We start from the raw sequence: 25,853 nt of genomic DNA on the forward strand, positions 1-25,853 counted from the left end.
ACTTTCAACTTCTTAGAATTGCGAAGCGAACTTTCAAGCTCACGAATTTCTTCGATATCAAAGGATAGCGAGCCATCAATGCCGGAACAGCGCCAAAAATAATGCAACGCTGTAATGTGTGAGCGAGTAAGAGCAAAGAAGGCAAAAAACAGGAGAAGCGAAGGGCGACGCGGCGCGGGGCAGCAAGTGCAAGAACAAAATGGCCAATAAAAAAGTCAACGAAAAATGCAAAGTTTAACATAAAAGTGGCTCGGTTTGCAGCAAGTTGAAATTAATCATTGTCAAAGCGCATAAATCACCGTTGAACTTTTTTCGCTGCAACGCTTCGTCGGCGCGTCGTTTGTCAGCAGCGCGAACGCGTGCTTTACGTACGACTTTACTTTACGGGTTGTGACGGCAGCACTGCTTCGCTTCGTGTAGCGATGCATACTTATCGCGTTATCCTCGCTCGTGATCGGCGACACATTCGCTGCACCAAGTATAAATATACATACGGACAGACACATATATATATATATACATATATATCGCAACTTTACACTCACGCACACACCACAACAAGTGCAAGTAATTTGTTTTTTTCGGCTTGCTTATCTTCCAGCTGTGACTTCATTACTAAAACATGCTTGCTATGTGAAGTGGTATCCTCGTGAATTACTCGTGAGTGAGTGAGTAGGAATAATAGCAGTCAATCTCTCTCAATTTTTGTTATTTTCATAAGTAGTTTTGTTTTCCCAAACTAGCACTAAAGACACCAATTACCTCCAAAAGCGTTTTACTTTCGGAAATTAGTGAAAAAGAGTGGGAAGAGAAAGAGAGAAGAGTGAACGAAACCATAATTGTTACAATACAAAACCCGAGTAAAAATTTATTCTACTTTTTCTACTAGTTTTCCGACACTTAAATCTGGAATGCCACAGAGAACAGATTGAGGATTGGGGCTTTAGAAGCGATACTCTCCTTACAAACCTAACATGTAGCTTAGAACCAAAGATTAATTATCTTATAGTATGAGAGAGTCTCTTTAGTTCCTTTGTTACCCTAGACACCAACTTTTTAGAAATAAAAAATTAGAGCTTAAAAGAAAAAACATGAACGCTTCACAAATCCTAGAGGTCCCTTTCAAGAATGCAATTGTATGGCCGTGATATGCCAAGGAGACCGATATCGGCTATTTCGACATACATGTTATTAGAGTCTTGAGGAGAGAAGAGCATGAACAAAACTGAGGAACTAGTTGCTGTATATACAGACAGACGGACAGATAGAAAGACATGCGACTCGTCTCTGACGACTACGACTAACAAAATATCTCACAAATATTTCCTTGTCTATTTGAATAAGTTAGGCTAGGTTAACATAACAGGGATCTTACTAGAACTGGAAAACACCGGTCCGTTGTGGTACCTAAAAACTCATATACAAGGTGTGTTCCAAAGTAAACAGGACCTTGAAAAAAAAAACAGAACAAATGGTTTTTTCGGCAAAATCAATTTATTTTATTCAAAATAGTCTCCTTTTGCTTCAATACAGCTTTTCACACGGTGCAAAAGCATGTCGAACGAGTGTTTTAGCTCATTGGCCGGTATGGCCGTCAGTATGCCTGTGCAAGCCTTTTGAATGGCCTCTACATCAGCTACATCGAATTCACAGACAGTTTCGATAGAATTTCAGGTGATCACGGATTTTGATTGGTCCACATGTTGATCGTCATTTATGTCCTCACGACCACTTCAAAAACGTTGAAACCACTGGTGCATTCTGCTACGGGATAGGCAATCATCGCCATAAACTTGTTTCATCAATTGAAACGTTTCGGTAAAAGTTTTACCAATTTTAAAACAAAATTTAATGTTGTCTCTTTGTTCGAAGCTCATTTTTGCACCGATAACACGAACATACTGACACTTAAAACGCAATAACTTCACTTCCAATTGATCAAATCTCATGAAATTATCACTGGACAACCGATAAAGATAGCAAATTCTAACGCACCAGTTGACATATAGATGGCGCCACCAGAGGCGCTAGATTCAAAAAGTCCTGTTTACTTTGGAACACACCTTGTATACTTGATGTTACAATCCTTACAAATTGACTAAGCGCTTTCAGCCTATCACAAATTTGTTCAAACGGCTAATGTCACGTTCGGCTATTTCTTTGGTACGCCGACGTTAAGCCTACCGAGATGTTTCAGCCACAGTCTTGTAAAGGCTGGCTATGAAGGAGAAAGGGCCTGGTTGCTCCCACCTCACCTCTATTTGATTAAGTAGTAGAAGCAGAAATATGACCACCTAATTCGCTACTGCTTCGTGTTTAGGTCTGAGCTTTATAATGAGATCAGCTAATCATATGCTAGATCAAATTTGACGCGGACTCACAAAAAAAAAAACATTCCATGTATTGAAATACAAGTCTTTATTATCGCCTTTAAAGTAGGCTCTTGAGCCAATGCAAGCACTACACTTATTATAAGCCTCGATGGAATGGTCTTCAGTGTATTCCGTAAATTTGGTTTTTTGCGATTTTGCCTCATTTTTGAAGCGCCATTCGCTAGATTTTTGGACAGTTTTGTCGTTATATTCATAAAACCATGACTTGTCGCTAGTAATGATGCGCTGGAAGAATGTGGGCTACGTTGTAAATCATCTCCTTTACTACCTGTTCAAATTTTTTGTTACGATTCTAGCATTGACTCCCTTCATACTCAAAACATTCATCAATATACTTGTATGTTGAACAGATCCGTAACACAAGTTTCTCCGTTATTTTTCTGGTGGCGATGGCGATTGTTAAGCACTGTTTCTTGTATTTCTTCGATAAAAATTTTTTATTTATCCTATTTACGGATCGAGTTAAATTGGATTTTTTAGAGTCAAATGAGATCAGATCATCTAATACAACCGATTTTCATTGCAGCGGCAAAAGTCATATTGAAAGGTACCAAATTTGTGATTAAAAATACCGGCAATTTGTCATCGAGAATGCATGATGGTATTGGTACATTTTGACGTGGAGTTTTATAGCGCTTACACCTATGGGCCGGATTTTTTTGAAAACATTATGGAAACGTTATCTCAGTTGACATTAAGACGATGGAAAATTTTGTGGTTTTTCTCCCGAGCACTCCTAAGGCTGACTCATCAGATATTGTCATTGTCCATGCCTCTGCACCATATAGCAGGGGATGATGAGTCCTTATTCGTCGGTAGAGGACTTTGCTTCACAATTGCCTACTCAGTCCGAAGTAAGTGCAGTAGTGATTCTGCGTTGAATTTCAAGGCTGATATTGTTGTTGGTGTTGATGCTGGTTTCAAGATAGACGAAATTATCTACGACTTAAAAGTTATGACTGTCAACAATGACGTGCGAGCCAAGTCATGACTATTTGATGACAGGAGATATTCTTGCCCTCATTCACAACCAGACCCATACGATTATCTTCCTTATCGAGTCTACAGAAAGCAGAACTGACGGCGCGGTTGTTGAGGCCAATGATATCAATATCATTACCGTACACCAGCAGCTGTACAGTCTTATAGAATATCTCCTTGTCTAAAACCTCCTTTGGTCGTCGAACAGCTCGGAGAGGTTCTTACCGATTCTGACGGAGCTTTGCGGCGATATCAAGTTCAAACATAGCGGCCCTCTATAGTTCCTTTTCTTGAATAATATTATGTTCTATAAATACTGAAAAGGTTGCTCTCGCATAAACATTCTTGACAATGTTCCAATATTCCATTAGGAAGATTCCTGTTTTATTCAACCAAAGTCTAGGGATTTAATTTATCACTAAACTAGTTTCTGCCTCATCGCAGACACGCTCAAAGCCTCTGCTGACATTATCAATGCAAAATCACTTTCCAGCAAAAGTCTATGACTTTCATCAATTGCCCAGGCTATTGAGCTTGAAATTGCTGCCAAGTGAATGGTGCTGAAGTTCACTACATCGCCGCTTGAGTGCCTGCAACATCATAGTGCAACATATTGTTGCAAATGCATTACAACAAAAACAACTACTACACACACAGAAGTATGTCCTCTCTGCTGTTTTGTTGTTGTACAACAGCTACTTGTTTGCAATGATTGTGGTACATTATGACAACAAAAACTACAGCAACAACAAGAACAGGAACATGACGACATACGTTCTATGTATTTTCGCCTGACCGAGCTTTTGTTGTTGTTGTAATTTTCATAAATGTTGTTGTCTTGACAAGACATCTATGTATTGTGTGAGCGCTTGATTTTGCTACAACAACTAAAGTGGTGAGCTTTAAAGCATTACAACAACAACAACAACTCTTATCCCTTCTCCCGGCCAGCAGCTGTCGTTTGTGGAGATGGCCTGCTTAAGAATGCTTGGCTGAGTGAACTTTAAAGGTGATAATTAATTCATAATTCTCCAATGGATCAAGTGGCAATGAGTTAGTAATTCACACATATGGAAACGTGTAGAATCACACAAACACACACTCATATATATAGGCACGGATACTTAGACACAAGTGCAGTGCCTGCTGCAATAAGCACTGCTCTCCGGCCGCACTTCATTCACTCATATATATATGTACATATATACATACATATACATATACATATATACATATGCATATGTATATATATGTATGTCTAAAATAATAAGTATGTATGTATGTGTATAACGGCACATAAGTACGCTTTAAATTTATGCCTTCTGAAGTCCATGCGCGCCAGCCTTTCGAACAACAGAAATCAAATTCCCGCCTCTGACTCTGACTTTGCATGCAAATGTGTTGGTGTGTGTTTTTTGATTGGAGCAATGCATTTGCCTGTGATATCACACACACATATGGAGCGCAATTTCATTTAATTTATACATTAAATCTTATAGAAATACCGGATTTGGAGATTGTTGCTAGTCCATAATGTGTGCGCTGGTCTGTCGGCGTGGTCAACTATTTATTTGGACGCTCTGGTGGATTTGCATAAAGAGTTCTTATTTGTATGCATTAAATTTGTATAGATTATCTTATTATGGCTGTGTGGGAATTGTAAACAATTGAAATTAGTTTGGAATTACGGTAATTAAGTGTATAATTTAATTAACAACAACAAAGCAATTATTATATTTCAGCATTTTTTCAAAATTTTGCATTAGTTTAACCATGAGCAGGCCAAGAGCGACACGAAGTTTCTAACATTAAGCAGGAAATAGAGAGGCTATAGACGATAATCAAACATACATAATATAAATAAGTTCGTATCAAATAAAGCGACTAGAAAAAATAACGGTCTCGTTCTCCGTTTTATTTATTCATATAGTTGCCATAAGAAATGCGCATCTGAGGGCTATTAAAAAGGTGATTCATTTCGTGGTTCCCTACTTTTTTAGTAAAAACAAGTAAGGAAGAGCTAAGTTCGGGTGTCACCGAACATTTTATACTCTCGCATGGTAAAGTGATAATCGAGATTTCAGAATACGGCATTTACATATTTTTCAAATACCGTATTTTTGTAAAGTTTTATTCCGCTATCATCATTGGTTCCTAATGTTTATACTCGACCGATTTCACCCATATTTCGTACATGTCATCAGTGTTAAGAAAATGTTATATACCGAATTTCATTGAAATCGGTCTAGTAGCTCCTGAGATATGGTTCTTGGTCCATAAGTGGGCGGCGCCACGCCCATTTTAAATTTTTAAAAAAAAGCCTGGGTGCAGCTTCCTTCTGCCACTTCTTCCGTAAAATTTAGTGTTTCTGACGTTTTTTGTTAGTCTGTTAACGCACTTTTAGTGATTTTCAACATAACCTTTGTATGGGAGGTGGGCGTGGTTATTATCCGATTTCTTCTATTTTTGAACTGTATATGGAAATGCTTGAAGAAAACGACTCTGTAGAGTTTGGTTGACATAGCTATAGTAGTTTCCGAGATATGTACAAAAACTTAGTAGGGTCCTGCAGATGGTCCATTCTTTAAGTCCAATTTTCGATGACATGCATTTGAACTGATAACTGGCGAATGACAAACGTGCTGTTTTGCTCTAAGGCCTGAATCGAAGCGGGATTGAACGCATTGCCTTGAAACTTTACATACCCCCACAGGAAAAAGTATAACGTTGTCACGTCGCACGATCTTGGTGGTCAATGGACCGGTCCAAAACGTGAAATTATCTGCTCAACGAAGTATTCTCTCAGTAAATCTATTAATTGATATGTGAGACGTTGCGTCGTCTTCTGGAAACAAAATGACGCAGAGATCAAGAGCTTCAACTTCAGGCATCAAAAGCCGGTTATCATGGCGCAATAACGATCGTCATTGCCGGTGACGTTTTCACCGGTGTCATTTTTGAAGAAATATGAATTGATGATTCCACCGACCCACAAACCACACCAAATCATTGTTTTTGTTTCTGGTTGAAGCGACAGGCCTTGACTTTCTTCAGGTTGCTCTTCGTTCCAAATGCGGCAATTTTGCTTGTTTACAAACTCATTGAATGGTCTGCGATCTTCGTGTACACTCTCAGCTACAGCTGCTATATTACCTTCACTGTGTGCTGGACGTGTTCTATTTGATCGAGTATTAACCAATAATGAATGCTGGGGTATTGAATAGTACACTCAGTAGGACCCGAAGCTGAGCAAAGCGCGCGAAACACATTCTTTACAGCACTTGTATTTTCGTAATTAAGTTGAATAAGGGCTGTCTTGTTGGAATCAATTTGAATTTATCATCATTTTACATCATTAATCATGACTCTATTGCGTTTCTCAGTGATTGTAACATTATGGCCTCCTCATCCTTCACTTTTGAAGAAATATGTACTGATGTTGTCTTAAGCCCATAGAATATACCGAACAGTGACTTTTTGAGAATGTAACAGCATCTCAATAGCGGCTGGTGGATTATCGTCACTCGATATGCGACAATTTTGTTCCTTAACGTTCCTCTCAAACCCAATGTGAGCTTTATCGCTGAAAAAAACTCCTTCCTTTCCGAACCTTATGGTATAATGTTCTTTAATCTGCACATTACCCAATATTTAAACAATAATATTATCAATTTTACTATTTAATTGTTATATTTTCCATATTTGTCTTAATATGCAAAAAAAATCGATTTTTTCAAAATCTTAGACAAGAATACCTAAGATTTTGAAAAAATCGATTTTTTTTGCATATCTTGAAAGTTTAGACTTTCAAAATATATGACCTTAAAAGGATTTTTCAAAATTCGACTTATTTTCGGAGATACTGCCGATTTTGTGACGTGGCGTCCGTGTTCACTAGAATTGTCTCCTAAACTTTAAACGCGTTTTTCTCAAAACTGACTTTTTCGGAACGATACCCACGATTTCTCAGATTCTACTGGACCGATTTACTTGAAATTGTCTATGGTTGGAACTAGCCCCATCCCCAAATTTTTATTTTTATTATTTTTAAAAAATTCGAAATAGTCAGAAAAAGTGATCCAAAAAAACTTTTTTTTTCAGGCAGTTGCCATTTTGTGAAAAAAATTGTTCCCACTTTTCCGTAGTTCCGGCCATTGTGACTTTATTCTAGATTAATAACGTTTCTTTTTTGGTTTCAGATAACTAGAAGGGTTGAAATCATTGGTATGGTCACGTGGAAATTTTTAGAAACCCCCCACTTTGTCAGCTCATAATTTTTGAAATTTTTTTCTTTTTTTAGTTTTTAATTTTTTTCTTTGCTCTTCTAAAATTAACAAATAACTAATAAAAAAATGGATAGCAAAAATATTTTTTGCCTTTTTTTTACGACACTTTAAAAATTAACTGAAATTCATGCTTCTAGACGGTATTCTGGTCCCTTAAAGACTTCAAAATAATGTTGACTCGTACGAAACGTGTGATTATAGTTGATTGATTTGCATTACATCTAATTCTCTTTTTGCACGGTACAATGCTTCCAAAAGAAATTCTTTAAAAAAATATATTGATCGTATGCAAAAATATGAGTTTTGTTCCATATCTTTAAAACCCATTACATAAACATATTCATTCTAAGCAAATTTCCCTATAAATAATATTTTTTCCAAGCACTTCTTTGTTTTTATTTTTTATTTCAAAAAAAAGAATTAGGTGTTTAGCAGATCTCGCAGACATTGTCTTTCCATAAAAATTTACCTATTGAACCACAAAAGGAGTGCTTTGAAGCCTTTTGCCTTCATTACCGAAATCGGAGCCACCGATTTCAATCAGTAACCATACCTGTCAGTTTTCGAACCATTTGCAATTTTGAAACAGATGGTATGAGCACAATACTCAATTACGTCCATTTCTATTCTAATTTATTCTGCATTAAAATGTTTTTTTTTTGCTATATCTGCCCATGATAATATTTTGCAACCGCTTCGTTCAAGGCCACTTTCTCAGAACTTCTTTAGCAGTGCAAAGCGCTTTTTCGTTAGTTCACTCCAGCTTTGTTTGTCAGGCTCCTGTGCAATTTCCAGACATTTTGTAGAGGCTTCTTAGCAGCAACTCTACATATGACTTAACAATATATGTGGCAGTACGACACATGCTTAACTATGTCATCTGCTTTTGGATCTTAAATTCATTTTTAAATTTTTGGTGAACACATGAGCCGACTTTTTACCACCCTACCTCGACAGCATTATCCCAAGGTGTGATATTACATAGAAAAATGTTTTTTTTCTATGTCTATCTAGTGAGTAGGCTCTAAATAACATGAAAATAAGCTTTTATCAAAAATATTTTCTATACTGGCTGAAATTCAGGACCGCACCTTAAATGGGGCGCTGGGAAAATATGCCTTCGGGTTTTGTATGCGAAGTCGGTTATTATTTTGAATGGTTTTTATTAGTAAATAAAGAATAAGTACACAAAAATTATGATAAATCACAATATATAAGATCAATTATAAACGTAAGCTAAAAATCAAAGTTGATATGAGAGAAAAAAAATTACTTTATGGTATGAAAAGCTTGAGAACAATGTTGATGGAGGCCAACTCCACATTTACTGCATTTGAATTTCGTATTCTTGTGACATTCGCGGCATCGAATTTGAGTTTCGTTTCTAATGATATAGTGTTCCTTCCCATCCAGCCTTACCGAATCTGGCAGCTTACTTTTCGTAGTTAACGGTGTCTTGCCTCCAATGCGTTTTGCTATGGATGTAGAAGGTTTGCCAAGTATCAAATAAGTCTGCACAATGTATCTTGTAAAAGACAAGAAATCATGAGCGTCTTTAGCTTGGCCTGCTGGTGAAACTCGGTATAACTGAAAAGCATTATTAGCACAGGCATTTATGGGGAACATTATCATTTGCCAATACCATCTCTTCAGTCTTATTGAAATTCTATATTTTCCAACATTTTGGTCGAGTCGATCGACTCCGCCCATATATTTGTTATATAATAGATAGCAATGCGGTTGATCTACGTCTACTCTTTTATTGCCGCACCATCTCTTCACCTTACCAATCGGATGAACACCGCTTTCCGTTGAGGCAATAGTTACGATGTTGTTGTCGTTGTAGCGCACTAAAGTTATGTTGGATGATAAATCCGTAATTTGGTGGTGCGAACCCCGTGATGTCTTTTTCATCTCCTTGATGTCTTTTAGCGGGGCACCTTCTGTTCTATTAGCACGTAATGTACCAGTGATAACATGACCCATCTGACTTACTTCGTCTAGTAAACGTAAAGAAGTGAAAAAATTATCAATATAGAAACTGTAGTGGTTATCACTTGGCAGTTTCGAAATCAAATTTGTCACTACAGAGCCTCCAACGCCTAGATTTGGATTGGTGTTACCAGTTTTAGCTCCTTGGTAAGGTTCTCCATAAATAAGATAACCCAATCGTGTACACAGTGACCAAATCTTATAGCCAAAACGTATTGGTTTACCGTGAATATGTTGTTTTGCGCCATGTTTTCCAAAATAAGGTACCATAGACTCATCGATAGACAAATGTTTGTCTCCGGGATAAAACTTTAGCCATCTCTCATTCATAAGATTCCACAGTGGCCTTACTTTTGCAAACTTATCGTCAGAAGGTAGGCGGTTGTTATCGCATGCATGAAAAAAACGTAAAAGCTCTTCAAAACGATTACGAGTCATGCATGATGCAACTCCTGGATGATGAGTGTCAATACTTTGATCCCAGTATAATCTATAGCGTGAAGCGCTATTGTAGCCTGACAAAAGCAAAATACCGATAAAGTTTTTAATTTCTTCAACAGTGACTCGAAAATTGACATGTCCTTTTGCAATTGCATTTTGTTCCGTGCTAGACCGCAGGAGCTCGAAAACTTCTTCGTCAAAAAACATCTCAAAAAAATCTAATGGATTATCCTTATCTAAAACGAAATCAGGTTGCATCGACTCCCTTTCAGGGTTTGCAGCTATATCTTTTTGTCTCCACTTCCTCGTGACAATAGTCTTAGATTTTTTTGCAGGTGGTTCATTTGACTGAGACGCGGACGGCTGTTGTTCCTGTTCATCCTGATTTATAAATGGAATTCCATCTACGGTTTCCAGGACCCCATCTGCTGATGGTAGCTGGCATCGCACCTCAGCTTCTGCTAGTAGTTGCCGACGCGTAAGATTACCTATTTCTCCCGCTTCTTCGCTTCCGCTGTCTTCATCGCTGAAGTCATTGTTTTCAGGTGGTGTGATAAATATATCTGCAGACAGTATATTATGATCATCTTCTAATGCCGATATAATTTCGTGAACGTTCAACCTGTAAATAACAAAACATATAAAAATACGGTAAAATAGTTCTAAATATAGTTTACTGAAGCTGGGAGTACAAGGGCCCGTAGCAAAAACCACGGTGCCTCCTATTCCCAGCGCACCTCAAATGGGGCGGTACACAAAACTTAGTAAAATGAACACATAAAAGCAAATTTTCGTCAAATTCATGATGTTAACTAATAGACTAGTTAAAACTTAAAAAAAAAAACGAAAACGGTAAAATTAATTATAAGTATAAAAAAAGTTTTTACTTACCCTCTCCTGGAATTCATGATGGCTGAAATTCACAGAGTTTAAATAATTCCTGAGAGATAACCGAAAACAATAATCACTTTCAACAAGTTTTAGGTGATAATGACATACGTCAAGAACCCAAATAAATTATAGCCTCTACCAACACAGAATAAAATTTGCGTAATCTGAAACAACAAAGAAGTGCACCTTAAATGGAGCGCTGGGATTCACTCATCGTAAAAATCGCCGAATGCAGTTTATGTAATTTAGAAAGACAAGCGTAGACACTAACACTATTGATTAATTTGATGTAACATTTGTCACAGATATCGCTGATAGTCATACCAATCTAAGTTCGAAAATCATCTATGTTAAGTTATGTGGAAGTCAGCGGAAGTATTGATCCGATTCAACACATTTTTAACAACCAGACATACCATTATAAGAGAAAGATTATTCCTTAATTTGAGTGAGTCAACTATAGGTACCGGGGTCTAAATATGGGATGTCGCAAAAAAGTGAACGGTGCCACGCCAATCGTCCAATTTTCACGCCGACTCCCATAAAGCTCTCTCATATCATCTCGGTGGTAAAATTTAGTGTCTCTGGCATATTTATTTATTGATTTATCGCACTTTGAGTAATTTTTAACCGTACCGTTATATGGGGACTGAGCGGGGCTATCTTCCGATTTCATCCATTTTCACACTGTCGGTGGGTGTTCTTATAAGATTTGTACTCAGCAAATTTGGTTGTTGTAGCTTAAGCGGTTTCGGAGATATGTACATTAAGCTGATTAGAAGGCCACGCCCACTTTTTCAAAAAAATTTGCCCAAGAGTGCCCTTTGCCACTGTGATCCCCTATACCAAATTACAGCTTTATACCTCAATTTATTGCTTAGTTATGGCACTTTATGTGATTTCAGTTAATGTCGATTTGTGGGCGTGGCAGTTGTCCGATTACGCCCAGCTACGAACTCAAAATTTTTTTGTACTAAGAAACCCGCATACCAAGTTTCATCAAGATATCTCAATTTTTACTCAAGTTACAGCTTGCACGGACGAACGGACAGACAGACAGTCAACCGAATTTCAACTTTTCTCGGCATCCTGATCATTTATATATACATACTATATATATAACCCTATATCTATCTCGAATAGTTTTAGGTGAACAAAACTATAATACTCTGTAGCAACTGGTTGCAAGAGTATAAAAATTTTACTATTATTTGCCCACCTTAGTACATATATAAAACGCACTTTTGATTTTCATTCTTTTTTATTTAATTAAATTGCATAATTTATTCAGTAATATACATTTCATTTCAACAGCAATACATGAAATTGGGAAGCATACAGTTGTGCTTAATTATTTGTAGTTAATAATATTTTATGGTAAAATAAATGTAATATTTCATATTTTTCCGCAAGGATTTTTTCATTTATGCAATGAAGTTTATGAAAAAATATAAATTTAAATTTAAACTGACGATTTTTTGAAGGTTTTAAGGAATTTTCAGTTCTTATAACTACACGCATATGAATTCTCAAAGAGTTTATAATAATGATTTTTATAAGAATTCAAGTAGACCTACATAATCAATATATTAGGGTGGGCCTTAAGTATGCGAAGGTAATTTTTATACATGATACGACTTTTAGTTGAAGTTACAATATGTCATTTCAATTACTATCGAATCTTCGTTCAACAAGACCACAAATTAATCAATATATTAAAATACAGGGTGCGCATCGCCGTACTCATAGCTCAAAAACTATTTGCTGAATTTCAAATTTGTATGTATGTATATTAGATTTATGTGTGTAAAAAAAATGTTTTTGTTTTTTGAAATTCACGAGATAACTCTACTCGGCGATATCCGTTCCGATATTCGTTGATCGTTGGCTCACCATCTGGCGCGTAAATAAAAGAGAGTGGCCTTGATGAATATTTGGTTTTAACAAAAATCGACATTACAGGTGATATATTTATTACCATTTGAAATGAATTTCTAAACCCTGAATAGAGTATATTCTGTTTGATACGATGCTCGTACCGAAAAGATTTATTCGACAACTGAAGAGAAGGCAGATTTGTGTGCGGCACGGGTCGAGGATTGAGTGCATGCTATTGCTGAATGTATGAGGATTGGCTGGACTGATGAACGTTTAAATGTTAGCGGTGTGATCTCCACTACTGGGGAATAGTTAGGATCGTTTATGCGTGAATTGCTTAGGCGGCGAAGGCGTTTAGCTGGGTATTAGGGTTAGCTTATTGTGTGAACGGGGAGCAGGAGCCCTTGGAGTTCGCTCCACTTATGCGAACTTGCCCCTCGGGGAGTATCGTGGTGGTTGCATTTAAAATCTGAATGCGCAGAGAACTGACACTTTCTCTGTTGAATGTGGAGTTGCATTGCAACCAAATGCCGAACCCAAAGGACAGCAGAACTTTTAGATGCGCCTCGAACCCTACCAAGGTGGTTAGTGTGTGAATTCTACACTGCCAATCGGTACTGAAATGGCATTTTCAAGGACATGATCCACGCATTGATTTGATCCGTCTGTGCTTTTGAGCGCCGTGGGGCTCTCGTCGGCTGGTACTCACGTAAAAACACAACGAATGTTATATATAAGCAAACTTGTCTCTAAGTTTTTGGAATATCGAAATGAAATTTGCACATGTCATTTACTCATCAAGAAGATGCTCATTTGTCGGAACTGCCGATATCGCCCTATTAAAGCGTATAGTTGTTATACGAACTGGCCGATCTAACCTAATTTTTTGTAAAAAATTTGTTATTTCTGTTTTTTTTTTTGGTAAGTTATCTTTACACATTTTGGCATAGATTTTTATCACTACAAGCTCAGTGCATATTCTTATGATCGGATCACTATAGCATATAACTGGCATACAAAGTGATCGAATCCAGTTCTAAGGAAGGGTTGTAAGGAAAACTTTCATAATTCACTTTTTATCACAATCTTATTATTATATTGCACAGAGTTCGGTATGCATTATTGTCCAAGGCTTGACAATTTTCGAAGATATTGTTCAGATCGGGCTGCTTCATTTAAACTGACCGACCGAACAAAGCAAATTTTTATACCATTTTATGCCATTAAAAATGCCCTGTGAAGATGCAGTCAAAGTTTTTTGCAGTTGTTTCTTTGTTTTTGTCATTTTTTATTGTTTAAAGACCACCCTAATATACAAACAAATATTGGTTAAGCTATCATAATGCCATAATACCTACATATCGTCACCTAAAATGCAAAACAGCGTATCATCAAAACAATCAAAAATCGCTGACAGATTTAATAACCAATATATAACCACTTTATAACTAAAATTCAAACTTTGTTTCAATATGAGTGTATGATAACTAATATATAACCAAAACTAATTTTTTTTAACATGGGTATTTACATATCTAATAACCAATATATAACCATTTTATAACCAAAACTCGAATTTCAAGTTTCATTATGAGTGTACGATAGCCAATATACAACCATTTTTTAACCAAAACTCATTTTTTTATTGAACTTGGGTATACAATAACCAATATATAACCATTTTATAACCAAAACGTAAATTTTGTTTCAATAAGAGTGTATGGTAACCAATACATAACCAAATCTCATATTTTGTTTCAATATGGAAAAAAATAATTGGAAATCGCTGTCAAATATAATAACCAATATATAACCATTTTATAACCAAAACTCAAATTTTTTTCAATATGAGTTCTCTATTCTATCGTTTTTCCTTCGTCTCTAAACTTATGGAAAGGAATGTTACGTTATTCTGCATTTTAGTTGACAATGTGTATACCTACTACCTGCCTATATATATACAGGTAGTAAACCATGTAATTACAAATGACCAATACTAATGGTGATTACACGGATACTTTCGGAATTTTCTTTTTGGAAATTATATCTTTTAGTTCCTTACATGTTAAAAATGTTCTAAGCAATAAATACATCAATTTGTCTTACAAAATTATATTTCCAAAAAAGAAACTAACATTTCTTAAACAAGAAAATAATTTTCATTTTTATATTTTAATTAATTTTAGGCGCTTTATTATCACGTAGTAACAAATACACAGACCACTGCTTCTCTTCTTACTGCTTTCTTCTTACATTTATCGTAAATTTATGTTTACGTATTTGAATGTCTATTACTGTCTTTCTTCTTGGATTGCTTTGAGAAATTTTCTAAAGCCCATTCAGTTCCAATTTGTTATCTTTAAGCAAACAAAAACCCATTCACACTAACTACTTTGACAAACCGCAAAAACTAAATCAACTTCCATCCGCAACCGAGGTCACTCGGCTGCGGCGAGCTTTCTTATTAGGCAAATAACAATTTTGCGAAAGTTTTTTGATTTCACTCAAGTGCTGCCAACGGCGCATTCACACAGCCACACGCCGCAACCGCAGCCGCGCGCTCCCGTCCGCCACTTGGCGCACGCAACTAAAAACTTGCTAATCATTATATTTTACGCTGCCTTCCTTGCGCGCTACCGCGCGCTCCGTGTTGCACTCGCTTTACAATTCACAATTTTAATATTAGTTACACAGCGCATTGATATATATAATTATACATAGCGGCACTTGGAGACAGACCTAAATACATACGTATGACATAAATTAATTTTAATTCTTAACTAACAAAAACAACGAAAGGAAAGAGCGAAATATTAAAAACTTTTATCATTCGCATTGACAGACGTTGTGACGAGTGCCAAGACGCTGGCGCTTACGCGGCGCAATATGCAACGGCTCAGCGCAGTTAATTCAGCAGCTTCCAAGCGCAAAGACGAGATTTGGAGCGCAGCGGGGGAGCTACGAGTACAGAGAGACACCTCATACTACCAGCACAGAGACATACTACCAGCGCGGAGACAGAGTTCCGCGGTGTGAGGCGATGCTGCGGGCAGCCCAGTCATCAAAGCTTTCGCCCGCGCTTACGCTTTGTGCGCAGTCATTCATTTATTCACGCAGTCAAGACGTCCATTGCGGCGAGTTGGCGACATTCGAGGACTTCAAATTGCGGACAATTGCTGGGGACGTTGGGTTGCGGATTCTTGATTTCTGCTGCCGTTGGCGGTGCGCGCTAGGTGGTTGTGATGGTAAGCAGTTTGGAGTTATGATGGCTCAAGCTTTGGTTGCCGCTTGTTCTCCCGCTTGTTGGCAAGACTTGGTTGATGAGTGTAGGCCAAGTGGTTGGCGCACAGTCCCACAGCATCGCAGCTAAACTACCTCTTACATACAATATATAGTACGCCTAAATCTATTTACATAACTGTAGGCTCAGCTGTCGTCGTCCAGCGTAAGTTCCACTAGTGCCGTTGCTGCTGCTGCTGCTGCCAATCTTGGCAATTAGTTATTCACGCTTGTCTTTATCTTAGACAATTTCCAAATAGCAGTGGGAATGGCAGCGGGCGCTCGAGGTGGGTAAAAATGTGTGCAGCAACTTTTGCTTTTCACTCAACTTGTGGCCGCAGCAACAACAAGTAGAGCGTATCAGGAAAAAAAGTTCGCCAAAGTTGTGGAGAATATTTGAGGACTGCGGGTGTTCGTGTGTGTGCGTCTTTGCGTTCGTTGCGAAAGATGTTACCATTTACTAGCTGTAAATACGAGTTTTAGCCGAGCGGCGGTGCTGTCGGTATGCTGGCATACTGATGCTCGTTGCTTTCTTTCTTGCTGTTTTTGGCAGTTTTGCGTGACGAATCTCATCACTCGCAATTAAACGAAACTTAAATATAATATTTAGAAGTACGCAGCGCAGAAATTAAAATAACGGAAGACGGTCAATACTGGGAATATGTGTGGGCGTTATTTGGACAGCGTGGAAATGTATTACGCAACGGAAGATGTTTTTCGCTTACTTAAATTTTTAGTCTGTTGCTTCAAAACCTTGGATGTGGTGTTTATTTCAGGCAAATATCTAAACTTAAGTAATCTAGAGTAATTACGGAAAACCCTCACTACTTTTCATCAGTATCTTCAAGTGCTTTAATTATATAGTACACATGTCGCTGATAGCATTTCAATCAACCCTGAGTAACAATGTGCTAATAAATGAAAGAAAAAAGTTTCGTCGTGACAAAATCAGAATTGTATGCAGAAATGTATTTAAACGCTTTTCTCACAGGTTTTAGGGAACCGATAGGCTATTAGGCCTAGAACGTTGGCAAACGCACTTACATTTTTTACAAAGCAGCAAAATATATTTTACCAAAACGCCGAAATACAGCAGTAGTAGTAGTAGATCGGCATTGTAGGTTAACTACAAGCCTCAGTTAACTCCCTACCCTAGGAATTTTAGGTGCTATACATGCTACTTCCACCAGAATAGATCACGTCAGTGCACTCCCAACCTTTGGAGACGCAACGATAAGCTAAATTTACAGTGAGCGCACACGTAAGACGTCTGGGTAGGAGCAAACAATCTTCCAATCCATTTAATAAAGACATTTCGCCTATGCCAGAACTAATAAATACCACTTCTGGAATGAGCAGGAACGAGCCCATGGAGACGGGTCTCAAGAGGAACTCAACTGCATCCCGGACAACCTACCAGAGCTCAAGATCGGCATTCGGCAGCCAAAATCAACGAGAGTTTTACAACATTGACCAACTCGATGACCAAGACGACATAAATAGATAGAGATAAAGATGGAGATCACGAGATACTAAATGATTTTGAAAATTTTCATACAGCACACTGGTCCCTAAAAGGTACCTACGAGGTGTGTTCAAAAAGTATCGTAAATTTTGTGTTTGTTTAAAAAATTATTTATTTATTCATGAATATCTATTTTGTCCCCTTCAAAGTAATCCCCATGAGATATTATACACTTGTGTCAACGGTTTTTCCAATCTTCGAAGCACTTCAAAAAATCATTTTTCTTTATCTTCTTCAGCTCCTCATTCGATGCCGTCTTTATCTCGTCAACAGATGCGGAACGTCGTCCTTTCATGGGCCTCTTCAGTTTAGGGAACAAGAAAAAGTCAGAGGGGGCCAGATCTGGGGAATACTGTGGCTGCGGCATCATTAGTGTGTTGTTTTTGGGCAAAAAGTGTGAGCAGGGGCGTTATCGTGGTGCAAAAGCCAATTTTTGTTCTTCCACAAATTTTGGAATAAAAATAAATAAAAATCGAAGACGATCCAAAACACGTGCAAGCAAAGCAGCTTTCAACAATTAAACGAACATTCAAAATGGCCGAGCTTGTCGGCATAAGTGAGAGCCATGAGTACCATCATAACGTCACAAAAAATTCGAAATTCGAATATACGTAACCCGCGAAAATTCAAAATTCGCGATACTTTTTGAACACACCTCGTAGATATCAACACCCACGGTTACACTTTACCTTTAATTAAAATCCAGCAACTTATAGGAAGGTCAGTTAGATTTTTGATAGACACAGGGGTTTCGTCCTCATTCATTAGTCCGGAATTCATTGATGAGCAAATGCAGATAAATACTAAGCTAAATAGTATGCAATTTGTAAGGCTGCCAGTATATCTCCATAACATCAATACGGCTCACACCATGCGTTATAGTTTCAGAAGGCTTATACTCTACTCTGCTAACTAAACTGGTTTAGCTCCCTTAAAATTATGAATTTTACAAAGAAAGACCAAGCCTTTTACTCGTTTCTGGAAGGAAACTTCCAAGAATATAACAATGAGAACTTAGTAGGGACTCAACCACTGCAATTCAAGAACATATCCGAAATTTACAATTCAAATTGACAAAACTGAGTTTCTAACGAAGGAAATTTCATTCTTGGGACATTTAGTTTCAACGGCAGGTTTAAGACCTAGCCGCTATAAAATCGTAGCCGTAAAGAAATCATATCCGATGCAAGCAACGTAGCCTTAGACGCAGTCCTATCACAGGGAACAACTAGCAGCGTTAAGCCGATATGCTATGCAAACAGAAAGCTAAACAAACATGGAAGTAACTACAGCAGTATGGAAAAAGAATTGCTTGAGATAGTTTGGGCGACTAAGTACTTGAAACTCCACCCATTTGACCGCAGGTTCAAGATAGTTACAGACGACCGGCCTCTCACCTGGCTAATGAGAATGAAAGAGCCAAATTCCAAAACTCGTTAAAAGAAGACTTCAGTTAGAAAAGTTGGATCTTGAGATCATTTAAAATAAGAAAAAATCAATACGAATGTGGGTGACCTGAGTAGAATAATAATAGATCCTGAAGTGGAGATATTTGTTAACGACGCGGTCTCAATTCAGAGAACCCAAAGTATCACTATACACTACGCAGAAGAGAATTTAGATGACGGAATTGACATTTCGGAGAAACCGTTAAATGAATTTAACCTACAACTTATTTCAGAAGAGAGTCAGCAAGTGTCACCGGAACAACCAAAGACATACTGTTAAGAAAACAACAACTCAACACAGCAAAGACGAAAGTAGGACACAAAAACCTAATACTTATAGTCAACGCAGCAGATTATGACGAAGACATTAGAAGAATTTCACTGACACTGGACACATTCAGAAGACACATAACACTGACTAACACTATGAAAGACACACAACTAAAACTAGATGGATTGAAAAAAAGGCCACACTTACACCAAAAAACTTTTTGACTTTTTAATGAAATAGGTACCCGAGCAAAATTTATCACTGGCAACGTGGACGCAAACGACGCTGATAACATTAACAATGAAATCCTCGAATTACAACATAAAACCACCGAACTAACTAACTAAACCGAGACTGCTAAAATTAAGAATGTTTGAAAGATTTAAGAACATAACTACACAAATAAATGAAGAACAAGACACAATAACAAAATAATCTTAAAACACCTGCGAATAAAGTTAAGGCAGATAAGGAACTACTAATGGAAGCACAATAACTCAACCGGAATAAATATAACATTGAACTTCTTACTAGCCAACTGACTATTATTTCGGAAGCCATATCATTGGCCAAATTAAATATAATCCTAAAACAAAGTCTGAGTCCCGAATCCAGGAGAACTGTGAACATTTTAAAAAACAATCAATTCAAATTAGATGCGAGGAATGCACTGAAGAATTTTTGGATCTACAAGCATACAACAACGACACAAACATAATATTCAACATTAGAATACCCGTAATACACTCACACACTTTAATTGACGAACTCTCTGAAGTTCTACCACATCATACCCCTCTCAATCAACAACACGAAAAAAATCATAGCACAACCGCATACTATATATCAAATAATGAGCAAAATAGCCAATATTTGGATTAGTCATGCCCAATAGCAGAGAGCATATGCAGCTGCAACAAACCAACACTGGATGAAACAAGCCCAGAACCCCACTTGTATCGGCAAATTAACGCAGAGTCAACGAGCAAGATGTCACACAACTCACACTACAGAAAGATCAGCCGTAATTCATTACAATAACTGCTAAATGGAGATCAATGGCATTATAAACAATAAAAATTTACTCATATCCAGCGAAGACCCTATCACCATACCGTATCCGAAGGTCAAGATTGAAGCCAAATCTACAACCAAGATGCTTACATTACAACTGTAGGATGAGTAGATCTACTTAGAGGAAGACATTAACAGGAGCTAGGAACTGACATTTCACGTATTTTCAAATCGTAAAAAAGAGGCACTCTCACTACTTTTTCTTGTCAAACAATCTTACTTAATTCTTGTCAATATCGAATACTCTAATAAAATGTTAAAATAGGTCCATTAGTTGCCTAATTGAGATATAAATTGACTTATATTTAGTGCTTAAACACAGCCAATTAAGGTAAAGAGTTTAGGCGAGTTTGGAAATTTTATATATTTTTTTTTGTGAACTTGTAACTTTTGGGATACTAAAACGATTATTCAATTGCCAGAATAGTTAAAAAATAAATCGTTGTACAGCGATTTGTACAAGGAATGCTGAAGCGTTCGGGTCAGTATATTTCTCTATCCACTTGACATCTTAACAGTAGCTTCGAGGTAATGTTACAACGTAAACTGCCTTTGATTTTATTTTCTAATTGAAAATTTAACCTTTTGAGGAGAGCTTTCATAACTTTTTCCTTACTCTCAGAATAAATAGCTTTAGTTGGGGCTTGTTGGAGAAGGCGCTAGACTGACTTAAAATCCGTAAGCAATTAGCATTTGACAGCTGTCAAAATGGTGTTGCATTTTGAATCAGGTTTGTATACCAGACAATGAGCCAATAAACTAATTACGCAATTAGTGTTTGATTAATTGCCAACTAATTAGCTCATTATGTAGTAAATTGAGTACAATTAGGCACCTTAATTGCTGCATTAGAAGTGTGGTTGGTAACGCGCTGCCGTATTCCTTTCTTATTTTTATGCTTTTGCGATTTTTTTTCCTTGGAAGAAATATTTTGTAGACCCCTTAAATAATTAGTATTTGACAGCTGTCAAAATGGTGTTCTATTTTGAATCAGGTTTTTATATCCATTAATTGACAACTCAATAAATATTAATGGCGCAATTAATTAATTTTTTATTATGTGCTAAATTGAGTACAATTAAGGAAGATTATATTCAGTTCAATTAGCAAAATGCTGAGCAATGAACTGTGGAATTAATTTCCAATCTTCTGCTGTCATAATAATTTTTTGGTGATAATGTATAGTTAGAAGAAGACGGGGTAGGTAATTTAGGATACAAATTTTTAATTTTATTCAAATTTTTTAAATTACATTTTAATCGTTTAAATTCTTTTCAAATTTTAAATAATATTTTTTTTAATAATTATATTTTTGTTTAATAATATATATATTTTTTTAATAATATTTTATTTTTTATTTTAATAATATTTTATTTTTTTTTAATAATATTTTTTTTTTTTAATAACATTTTTCTTTTATCCATCAGAAAATCACAAGCGAAAAATACTATTTCTTACATTATTTTGATACATTTCATAATTTTGCAATCCAATGCAGTTTTCTAACCTCAAAACTCATTTCATAAACCAACTCTGCGCCACACAGTATTAACGAGCAACGACTTGAAACAAAAGCAACAACAAATTATATTACCTGTGTACACTTTACGCTTAATGACAACGCTGTGCTTTGCTATGAGAGTATATGTAGGTGGTTCACCGTTACATTGACCATTAAATTAAACCTGCTGCGAAGGCTGCCAGCAACATGACGACGAGAGATGGACTTCATTTACAGACCACACGCACACACACAATTATACGCATAATACATAAACACACACACAAATTTGCAACGACTCCCGTGTCGCAGCGCATTTAAGCTGCTTGCCACACCGGCAACAGCGCCCAACTAATACGCATATTACGGCTACAATGATGACGATAATGACAACAGCAATAACAATAACAACAATAGCAATGGTGTATTGGTTGATTTCATTGCCGCTGCTGACCCTATGCGTGACTAAATCAGAGACTCTGCAACAGCTGAGCATAAACCGTTTGCCGCTGTGCGCATTTCTCAAAGGCATCACGGAAACGCAGCCGCTGCTCCGCACTCAAATTCGCATGAAAATCTACGGCAGCTGTCACGAACAAAGCAATTTCATGTTGACCCAATTTATGGAATTCACCAACAGCGCCAGCACCCGCACCACCAGCAGCCGCACCATCGCCAGCACCGAGCGTAAGAGCAGCTGCCGTTGAAGCATCAAGATTACTAACGCCTCCAATCGTGCCTCCACCAGCGCCTGCAACTCCTGCACCGCCGTCGCCGCCGCCGCCGCCAGTTGTTGGTGCTGCTGTGGCAGCTGCTGCCGCACCGGTGCTCAGCAACACCGGAAATAGTTTAATCAAATGCAGATTTATGGAAGCGGATAAAAAGATGACGCTCAGACACCAGACAGCTTTTTGTTCAGGTAAGGCCAGGAATGTGGGCAGCGAGCATATGAGCCAGTCTTGCAGCACTTGCAGGAATGTCGAATCGATGGCGCAACGGAAAACCTGTTGAGAAGCAAGAAAAACGTGTGTGAGTGAGCGTGATAGTGGGGAAAGAGAGGAGATTTTGTATGAATGAGTGCATTTACAAGAAAAATTAGTTGCAAAAATTATATTTTATTTTGTGAGCTGAAAATTTTAGGACAAAATGGCTGCAAGAAGAACTGTTACACAGCTGCAAGTGTGTGTATATATATATATGTAAGTGTGGGTGTATGTGTGTGTGTGTGTCCGCCAGCGCTAGTAAATCAAGTGAATTGCTCTGCAAAGGAAGCTGACAAAAACGCTAAGGAAATTAAATGTTGAATGCTGCACATTGAGTGGAGCGCAAAGAATGTTGCATGCCGCATGTTGCATGCTGAATGTTGAATGTCGAAAGTACAACGTTGAGCGCGCGCGTGTTTGTGTGTGTGGAACCAGTTGAAATGTGGCGCTTTCAACAATTTGTAACGACGATGAGTAATATGAGCGTGTGCGTGCGAGCGAGAGGGAGAGCGAAAATATTTAAACGGCAAATTACGAAAAATCAAGACGACGACTAAATTGGGTGTTTGTTGCAACCAAGTGGCGGCAACAACAACTGGGCAAGTGGTGCGCACTCATGTATTTCAAAGTATGTATGACTGTGTGTATGTGCGTATATATGCATATGTATGTATGTATATGTGTATGCGTGTGTATATATAAGTTTATGTATGTGTGAGCGTATGTATGTATGTAGGTGAGTGGCAGGGCACTAGAGCAAACGCAGCATTACTTAAGGCCAGCTGCTGCCGCTTCAGCGCCTGTAAGTATGCCTCGCATTCTTAAAATGCTGCTAGCAGCCGAGTACCGTTAAGAAATTGCCAACGCCAAATGCGGAAAGTCAACAATGGCGAAATTTCCAAGGCAAATATTTAAAGTTGCAATGCGTAAACTGTAAGCTGAAACGCGAATTAAACGCATTTGCTGCGCTCCAGCGAGCAAAACTGAGAGCTCGAAACTGAAAGTGCTGCCCAAATAAACACTAAAAAATAAAATGAATGCAAAAAAATCAAAACAAAAAATTAATGCAAAAGAATCAAAAAAAAAAGAAACTAAAAAAAAAGCAAAAAAATATATCAAACGAAAGAAAAATACAAAAAAGTTCCAAAAAATAGAAGCAAAAAGAGATTTATGCAACCGAAAATTAAGATTAAAAGCTAACAAGCCGGCAGCAGCGCGCTTGAGTGCTAATAAAAAATGAAAAGTAAAAGCGCCAATAAAACGAAAGTAAGTAACGGAACAATGCGAAACTATAAAAAATATGGCATTTTTCTCGCACGTTCCAGATTTACAACCTTGAACCTCGATGTGCACGTTTATTAGACTAATGAAGACGTTTATGGCCGCGCTCACGCCCCAAACCACGTGGCTATGAAGCGGAGCAGGGATGTGAGCACGCTGACCCAAATACAAAAACTACTTGAGTGCATATATAATACATATATAGGGTGATTTTTGAGACGTGCGGAAGCAATACGATAGAGGATGGAGCCATTAGAAGTTTACTCAGGTGAGGAAAGTTCTATGAATGCCATTCACTTGGGTGTGGCCACAAGCGATTCTTTTACATATGACTTAAGTAGTTCACAACTTCCGGTCTTAGACCAAGTATGCGCTGAGTAGCCAAAGAACACCCGTTTGAAGACGACCTAAAGTGAGAAGGCGAAACACGCATCTCCATGGTTGTGCGCTGGGTTTGAGACCAAAAAACAACCCCAATGAAAAGAACGAAACAGCCTCGGACAACCCGCAAAACCAATACGGCTGCGTAAATTGACGTGACCAATACTAAAACTTCGTCAAGATCGGGAAGGACCTCTCTGCGCCGTTAGATACTAAACGAGGTTTCAGACAAGGAGACTCCTAACGTGGGACTTCTTTATTATAATCCTGGAAAAAATAATTTGACCTTCAGAGCTGTATAGAGAAGTTACAATTATCTACAAGAGTGTAGAACAGCTGGCGTACGTCGATGACAACAGGTAACAGCGAATATCGAAGACGATGGAACGATGAGCTCCACGAGATAAACGACGACATTGACATAGTTTAGCGAATTAAGAGACAGCGGCTCCGCTGGCTGCTAGGTCATGTCGTCCGAATGGATGGAACACTCCAGCTCTGAGAGTATGCGACGCAGCCGATGGAAACAGAGAAAGATAAAAGACCAGACGGAGAAGAATGTAGCTACACTTGGAATCTCTAATTGGAGCCAAACAGAAGAAGAAGGAAGCACGACATTTAGATACAGTGCTTTTTTGGGAGTACATTTTTCCAACCGCTGTTACTTGATTTATTCGTAGTTTGGTTTGTCATTTCATAATGAACAGACTTACTTTGGAATAACATTTGCAAATCGTACAAATTTTTAACCAAACTAATGGTTTGGTTCGCGCGATCTGTCGACAGATTTGCCCAGCAGAGTCGATAGTTAGAGTAACCATGGATCGGTCGGCACCACGTTTGCTCTAGTGGATAATGCGCATCTTCAGACCGCACCGAAGACGTTATTGCTGATGTAAAGCGGAACAGAGCATTGAACGAGACTCGAAAAAACTCCATCCGAATCCGAATAACAGCATCGTGCGCAACATTCGGTGCTGTGTCCAATCACTTTATGGAAGATTTTGCTTTAAGTAATATGCGTTTTGTTACCTCTTGTAAATCACATGTCTAAAAACAACACCCTTTATGTATGTGTGCTACCATGAGTGCGGCTTCTAGCGACCCATTTAGTTTGCCATCAATTTTGTAATTGCCAAAAGGGGAAAAGGGGAGAAAAATCACGCCGGCGTCGCGTATGTGGCAGGTGTATAAAAATATATGTGTAAGTGTGCCTGTTCAGTTGCCTTGACTGAAGTGGCGCACCGC

At 37.8% G+C, this 25,853-nt stretch overlaps 2 protein-coding genes across 4 annotated transcripts in view; both read right to left on the bottom strand.

The window, feature by feature from the left end:
• Window positions 1-8,623: 8,623 nt before the first annotated feature.
• LOC126750952 (piggyBac transposable element-derived protein 3-like) lies at window positions 8,624-11,146 on the bottom strand. Of its 2 annotated transcripts, XR_007665834.1 has the most exons (3): window positions 10,985-11,146; window positions 8,752-10,715; window positions 8,624-8,684 (listed from the first exon to the last, which is right to left on the bottom strand). XR_007665834.1 is itself a non-coding variant. In XM_050460812.1 (2 exons), exons 1-2 carry the CDS (start codon window positions 10,999-11,001, stop codon window positions 8,930-8,932), a joined length of 1,803 nt encoding a protein of 600 aa, XP_050316769.1. In that variant the 5' UTR covers window positions 11,002-11,146; the 3' UTR covers window positions 8,628-8,929. The 2 variants fall into 2 exon arrangements, 1 of the variants encoding a protein (XP_050316769.1); XM_050460812.1 differs by having other exon boundaries at window positions 8,628-10,715.
• Window positions 11,147-14,958: 3,812 nt separating this feature from the next.
• LOC126750928 (uncharacterized) overlaps window positions 14,959-25,853 on the bottom strand; it is a 208,718-nt gene continuing 197,823 nt past the window's right edge. For both annotated transcript variants that reach the window (XM_050460742.1, XM_050460741.1), the window contains one exon: window positions 14,959-22,964. In XM_050460742.1, the coding sequence (XP_050316699.1) occupies window positions 22,431-22,964 (534 nt within the window). In that variant the 3' untranslated portion in view covers window positions 14,959-22,430. The remainder of the gene's footprint in view (window positions 22,965-25,853) is intronic.

The sequence above is a fragment of the Bactrocera neohumeralis genome, chromosome 2 (assembly GCF_024586455.1).
Source record: "Bactrocera neohumeralis isolate Rockhampton chromosome 2, APGP_CSIRO_Bneo_wtdbg2-racon-allhic-juicebox.fasta_v2, whole genome shotgun sequence".
Classification (NCBI taxonomy): domain Eukaryota; kingdom Metazoa; phylum Arthropoda; class Insecta; order Diptera; family Tephritidae; genus Bactrocera; species Bactrocera neohumeralis.